The 7356-nt window shown below is 43.3% G+C and overlaps 1 protein-coding gene across 1 annotated transcript in view; it reads right to left on the bottom strand.

The window, feature by feature from the left end:
• LOC104512560 (catenin alpha-1-like) overlaps nucleotides 1-7356 on the bottom strand; it is a 99240-nt gene that overhangs the window by 76908 nt on the left and 14976 nt on the right. The window contains exon 6 of the mRNA XM_010155592.1: nucleotides 5744-5947. Coding sequence (XP_010153894.1) covers nucleotides 5744-5947 — 204 coding nt within the window. The remainder of the gene's footprint in view (nucleotides 1-5743; nucleotides 5948-7356) is intronic.

The following is a 7356-nucleotide window of genomic DNA, read 5'->3' as shown; positions in this document are numbered from 1 at the left end:
TTCCCTGCCTGAGTCTGGTATCTATGTCCAACTACACTTGAGAGCTCCTTGAATTAATTAGGCCTTGCACACCAAGAATGCCTCACTGCAACAGATCACACAGAGATCTGGATCTTGCCATCAATTAGTTATATTAATAACTAATTAATATAATTATATAACTTAGCCATGACTGATGTGGTCAATTTGCTGCATTCCATGCAGCTGATCCCAGACCCAAGGCCTTGGATTACTCCACTTTTACAACATCAGTCAGAATCAATATTGAATTATTTTAGGCCTTCCTATTCAGCACTAGCAGGGAGAATCAAGCTTACTCCTAGTAATAAAAAAAAAAAAAATAAAACACATGCAGACATTTGTGTTTGCTGTTTCAGTCCAGGAGGGATCTGCAATGCAGGTTTAAAAAGGAAAACTATTTTCTGTTGGAATCATAAGAAGTGGGCAAAAGCCATAATAGAAACCCAGCTCTCCCTAGGTGACACAGAAGATGAGAGGGAAAAGCTGAAGAATCAGATGCTACAATTAAGGAATGAACAGCTGGCATTTTAAGGAATGGGACTTAGGGCAGATGAAGTTCAGTGGACACAGGTACTAAGCGATGCTCAAGGGAAAGACCATCTAACTTAACATTCCCAGAAACAGGCTCCTACCACTGTGACTTGGAAGCTAAATGTTGACAGCAGCCGTTTCGCCCAGATACCATCTCAGTGGTGAGCAGCTGTCAGAAAGCAAATCAGGTGTTAGGAATTGTTAGTATGGGACTACAGAACAAAGCCAGAAGATACCATGACACTGCCTGAATCCTGAACAGCAGATGCAGTCCTGGGTCCCAAATCTCAAAGGGAATCTGAAAATCCAGACAAGAAGCAGAAGATCACAGAATGTGTCTACACCAGCATTTTGACTCAGGTCAGAAGCACACTTTAAAACTCATCTCCCCATCACTGCCACTTTTCACACTCTGCTTGTCACCTCAGAGCCTCCTTGGGCCACAGGAGCTGGATTCTGAGTGAATCTCAGCAAGGAGATAGCCAGAACCATGCCAAATGCTAACCAGCACCCAGTCCACAGGACTAGGCTAAAATCAGCTGATGCAAACTTTGTGAAATGCAGACAAGCACAGGCATCGAGTCCTATTTCACTCTAATTCCCACCCTAACCCACCACACTGTTTGATGAGGGCACAGGCAAAGCTGAGGCATGTTGAATATCTTGTTTATTGCAAACATCTAATAAAACTAGGACACTTAATTCTGGGCAAGGTAAGATGAAAATCCCCTATGCAATATGGCTCTGAAACAACAGAAGTGGCATAGAAAAGGATGAGTAAGGAGTAACTGCTCAGGGTCTTTTCCTAAATGAGATGGAACAGACATCCAACTGAACATGCAGAGGGTTCTTCTGCTTCAAAACAAAAGATGTTTCTTCACACATCACCTACTTAAGCAGAACTCCTTGTTAATGAAGATTATGGATGCTCTAAGTTTATAAGAGTTCAGAAAGCAACTATACAGATTCATTGGGAAAAGTACATCCAGAGCCATTAAACGCACTCAGCAATGCTAGCTCGGGAAGTATCTGAGCTGCAGGCTGCGAGTGCTTGGGGGATACTTTGGGTAAGTAAAACTACACATTTCCCTTGTTACTGTTGCCTTGTAGGATCCACTGTCAAGACAGGCTACTGGCCTTGATGTACAAAATTTAGTCTGACCAGGTTGGACTGCTCTTGAAAACGTGCTAGATGAAAAGGAAATAAAATGCACACCAGCCTAAGAAACGAGGATACCAACTTCTGTAACAAAAACTACCAAGCGAGCGAATCCTGCCCTTTGTTTAGGACCATAATCACCGGCTTCATCATCATGGTAGCAGATGCAGCACAGGTCAAGAGGTTACGTACAAGTCAGTTTATGCTGAAAAGAGTTACTCAGATAGAAACTTCTGCCACACGTCATAACGCAGCCTGCGATACTTGCAGACTTACAGACCCTTGAGGACAGGCCCAGAGAGACAGTTAAACTATGGGTCCAAAACACTAAACTTGGAGTTATAAACTATCTAGGAAACAGCCCATTTTATTGCCAGACAACTGAAAAAAACCCCAAATGCTAGAGGAAGTCACTAAAACAGAAGGCATTTAAAACTAAAAGGGAATCTGCCTCAAGACATTCCAGTACTTCAACCTTTCCGGTACATTCCACATCCAGTCTTCTCACGGAATTGTTACACTCAGCCTGTAAATACCCCTTATTCTGGCACTCAGGTAGGATTTATGATGCACTGCGAGCGCTGTGCAATTAACAGATTTAATGCCCGATTCGTTTCCTTCTTCAAAGGGAGACTGGAGAAAAGCACAACAGGAGATGGCTGGGTACTGTAGCCGTGGGTATATCATGCATATACATGATGTGACATTCCCCCTGCCGCTACCGCAAGTCAGTGCGTCCCTGCTCTTCCCACAGATGTAGCAAACCTTTTTCACTGTTTAGATTCCCAGCTATTATTCATTCTTCAGCTTAATCATTGAGTGTTGGGGGTTTTTTCCTTCCCTCGGTATGGATTTTTACATACCATCCCACATTTTCACCATAATTTATCAATTGCTTTTTCCACTCCATTTCACTGAATTTCTAATCTCATTTACCCAACTATACTGTCTACAATCATAACATAGCAGTGACTTTAAAATATTCAGTATGCTCCACTAATTTCACAATGTGTTAAAAGAGATAACAGAGGGAATACATTCTTTCCATCTCAGTGTGATTACTTTAACTCGCATACCCAAGACAACAGTACGCAGCCGAGGAGGAGGAGGAGCGGCATTTCTGCCAAAGGAAGTCAAAGCTCTGCAATCTTATACAGGTACTGACCAACTTTCAGTGAGAGAAATGCCACCAACTCTTATGTGCAGGATTGGAGCATTTACCTCTTCCACGTTTTTAATTAGTATCTGGTGGACATTTCATTCTGAATCGTGCCGACAGAGCTTCATCCCATCCAGCAGCACGTTTGTGCGAGGGACTATTACAGATGCACCATACACTAGCAAAACACCCTGCTCTGAAAGGGATTTTAAATGGCACAAATCAGCGGCTCACTTCCCAGCTGCAATCTTCAAGTTCCACATAATGTCAGGGCTGAGCACAAGCTACTTTCACAAGCAATTAAGACAGACTACATGAAGTACCTAGCTCAGCCCGCAGGCTATGTAAGACTTGGCTTTCAGTTGTGTTCAATTACTTTGTCTTTGGTAAACAGAAACCCTTATTTTACTTTCTCTTTACCACTCACTGCATCTGTTCTCCAAATTATACCACGCTAATGCACCCCTGGCAGCCCTTGGACCACTTTTACTTGACACTGAAGAGATCTGAAGGTAAGGTACATAACGCCACGATGTTCCTGAAAAGCTGCTACTACCTGAAACAAGGTATGTCTCTGAACTAAGCTTCACGTCAAACATGCTCAGAAGCATAAATAAGACTTGGCCTCCTCCCATTATGATTTCTTCAATTTTACTTGTCAGTGTTACAAGCCACATAGTTTAAGGTGTTGCCATTTCTGTAGCTTTATTTCCGAAATCAACTTTAACAGTATTTAAGTTTAAAAACTAGACATAGTCCAAGTCTTACAATGTCCCAACCTCATCTCAACACAGAAAGAGCTACCAGCGGTAACAGGCTGAGTCCAATACTATATCACGATGCCCTCGAATGCAGCAGCTCATCTGCATGACATGACACTTAACTGTAGAAACATGCCCAGACTTGAAATACTCTGCACAGTTTCTGCCTGAACACTGAAAACCAATAAACCTGCTCAGAGTCCAATATTTATATAAACTGTTCTCAGGATTTCTTACTAAGTCACAGAATCATTTATGTTGGAAAAGACCTTTAAGATATCAAGTTCAACCATTAACCCAGCACGGCCAAGCCCACCGCTAAACCATGTCCCTGAGCACCTCGTCCACACGTCTCCTAAATGCCTCCTGGGATGGTGACTCCACCACCTCCCTGGGCAGCCCCTTCTAATATCTGACAACCCTTCCCAGGAAGAAGTTTTTCCTAATATCCAATCTAAACCATCCTGTTCCTGATGCAGGCCAGGATGCCACTGGCCTTCTTGGCCACCTGGGGACACACATTCAGATGCTGTCGACCAGCATCTCCAGGTCCTTTTCTGTTGGGTAACTTTCTAGCCACTCTTCCCCAAGCCTGTAGTGTTGCCTGGGGTTGTTGTGACCCAAGTGCAGGACCTGGCACTTGGCCGCATTGACCCTCACAAAATTGACCTCATCCCATCAATCCAGTCTGTCCAAATCCCTCTGGAGAACCTTCTTACCCTCAAGCAGATCAACAACACTTCCACCCAACTTGGTGTCATCTGCAAACTTGCTGAGGGTGCACTCGATCCCCTCACCCAGGTCACTGATAAAGATACTAGACAGAACTGGCCCCAGCACTGAGCCCTGGGGAAACACCACTTGTGATCAGCCACCAACTGGATTTGACACCAATCACCTCCACCTCTGGGCCCAGTCGTCCAGCCAGGTTTTACGCAGTGAAGAGTACAACCATCCAAGCCATGAGCAGCTGGTTTCCCCAGGAGAACGCTGCGGGAAACCGTGTCACAGGCTTCACTAACGTCTAGGTAGACAACATCCACAGCCTTGCCTTCGTCCACTAAGCAGGTCACCTTGTTACAGAAGGAGAACAGGTTGGTCAAGCAGGACCTGCCCTTCACAAACCCTTGCTGACTGGGCACGACCACGTGGTTTTTCTGTACATGCCATGTGATGGCACTCAAGATGATCTGCTCCATAACCTTCCCAGCACTGAGGTCAGACTGACAGGCCTGTAGTTCCCTGGATCCTCCTCCTGGCCCTTCTTGTAGATGGTGGTCACACTGGCCAATCTCCAGTCAAAAGTGAGGAAAAGAAGCCATTAAGTACCTCAGCCTTATCCTCAGGCTTTGTCATTACACTTCCTCACCCATCCAGTAAAGGATGGAGATTCTCCTTCACTCTCCTTTTGTTGTTAAAGTATTTCTAGAAACATTTTTTACTGTTTTTCATGGCAGTGGCTAGATTAAGTTCTGTCTGGGCTTTGGCCTTTCTAATTTTCTCTCTGCATAACCTCATGACATCCTTGTGGTCTCCTTAGTTTGCCTGCCCCTTATTCCAGAGCTGCTAAACTTTCCTTTTTTTCCTGAGTTACAGCCAGATCTCCCTGTTCATATTCAAATATTTAACTTCATTCAGCACTTCTACTCAACCTGAGTAGCAACAGTAATTAACTTGATTATGAGAATCTATGCCTTTAGCTAAAAAGATGACAGAGCTCAACTTTCCAAGCTCCAACAGAAGTGCAGTAGTACTTTTTCCATAAGCCAAGTGACCTTATGCAAACCAAGGTAGAACAAGCTAATTCTATTCAATTTCTGTACAAACTAATGCTAAAAGTCATAAAATAGAAACAGTGCTGAAGGGTTAACACTTCATAATGATAGTAGTTGCTTGGAAGACTAGAGATCAATTTTAAGATACACATCATCAATTATTTAAGTATGTTTGGTCCTGCCTCCCAACAAATCTTCCAGGACTGGTTACCGTTCAAATTTTGTTTGGGAACAGAACAAACCAGCTTTGAGACACACAGCTTCGATTCTGCATTTTAGATTACCACGTGGAGTTGAAAACCACACAAACTAAACAAACAGAACAGAAGATACTCACATTCCCCATGTACTCTGAAAGTAGATCCTGCAAGGCCTGTCGGACCGCATTACACTCGGCAACTATACGTTCCCGTCGGTCATCACGTGTGCAGGATGAATCAGCCATCAGGGCCGCTCCACTAATGATGCTCTCCAGGCGCTCTTCCAGGGAAGGCCTAAAACGTTCTTCACTGAAGGTCGATGGATCCACAATAATTTGTTTCTAGTCAAATAAAGAGTTTAGAAATTAGTAATCGGAGCAAGCAGTGAGTTACTGTTAAGTCATGAAGACAACCAACATTTACAGCAAACCCCTGATCAGGCATGAAAGGCAAACAACACACGATTTTGGCACTGAGGATGATTTTCAGGAGTAGTTTTGTAAAATTACTAAAAGGCTCCCCAGCAGATTACATTGCTAGTCATTTCTTGTGCTGCTTTGACAGCTAAACAAAACTTGGCCAGAGGAAGCCTTGTTACATGAATGGCAAAAATCAAATGTGCCAGCACAAATAAGGTTCAAAGTACAGAACTCTTCTTAACTACATGTCAATCCGGACATGCCTTCACTAGGTACCTTGTCAGACATAATTATCCCATCACGAACAAAAATACAAGGGAAACAAATGACCAAACTTAGCCCTACATATACAGTGCTCCGTTGTCCTCACTTATCCAGTCTTCCTCCTCCTCACCATTATGCAGGTAGATGCAACAGTACAGAAATTCTCAAAGTGAAACATCAACACGAATGTTTTGAACAGCACAAAACTTAATTTCCTCATGGCAGAAAACTATCACAGCCTTATCTTGACAGAGTATTAGTAAGTGCAGCTCATACTGAGAGACTTGGGCTGAAAGAGCAGTACTGATGTGTCTGCTTTTCAATACCACTACCTGTAGAAGTTCACCAGGAAGAAGCAGTGTAGTACGTATCACCTCATGAGTACTTGCAGGTGGTTTATTTAAACAGGTTTGCAATTTATTAAGGAAAAATTATCTGGCCATTTTAAGGTCTGGTGGCTTGTTTAGGGTTTGGGTGGGTGTTCTACCCATTATGGGGCCGGGGAGGGAGTGGAGGATGTTGCTAACTCTTTACAAAAGCAGCCCTCAAGTGTGGTGTTTTGTTTTGTTGTTTGTGTTTTGTTTTTTTTTTTTTTTAAATGGGAGTTTTCACAGTCTATTTGTAAGCCAGTTAACTTCAATAGCAACAACCACTACTTCTACTGTAGCCAGCATGTTTTGTCCCCCTGTGGAGTAACCATGCAGCCTTTTCACAGCAGGATTAGAACATGGCACGTGTTCTCAAATACACTCCTCACTCTTCCTGAGCCTTTTAGCCGTGTGGATGATACAACAGTAGTATGCTGCAACTCCAGAACTGCACCATCAAAACCAGATAATGATTATCTTGTTATCTTCTGGTAGCCATTTAATATTTTACCATCACAGTAAAAACACTGGAGCGTTTGGGGGCATGAGTGTGCAAAGCCTCTATTACAAGAGCGCAATAATACTCAAACGTTAGGAGGAAATGAAGTGCAGGGATAACATCTGCCAAGAACCTGAGCACATTTGTTTTGTCAGTCTCCTTTGGCAGGAATGAGATGACAAAGCTATCGCACACAATGC

Source organism: Eurypyga helias, unplaced genomic scaffold, assembly GCF_000690775.1.
Source record: "Eurypyga helias isolate BGI_N326 unplaced genomic scaffold, ASM69077v1 scaffold737, whole genome shotgun sequence".
Lineage (NCBI taxonomy): Eukaryota > Metazoa > Chordata > Aves > Eurypygiformes > Eurypygidae > Eurypyga > Eurypyga helias.
Note: the sequence above shows the minus strand (reverse complement) of the source record. Positions and strands in the feature narration are given on the sequence as shown.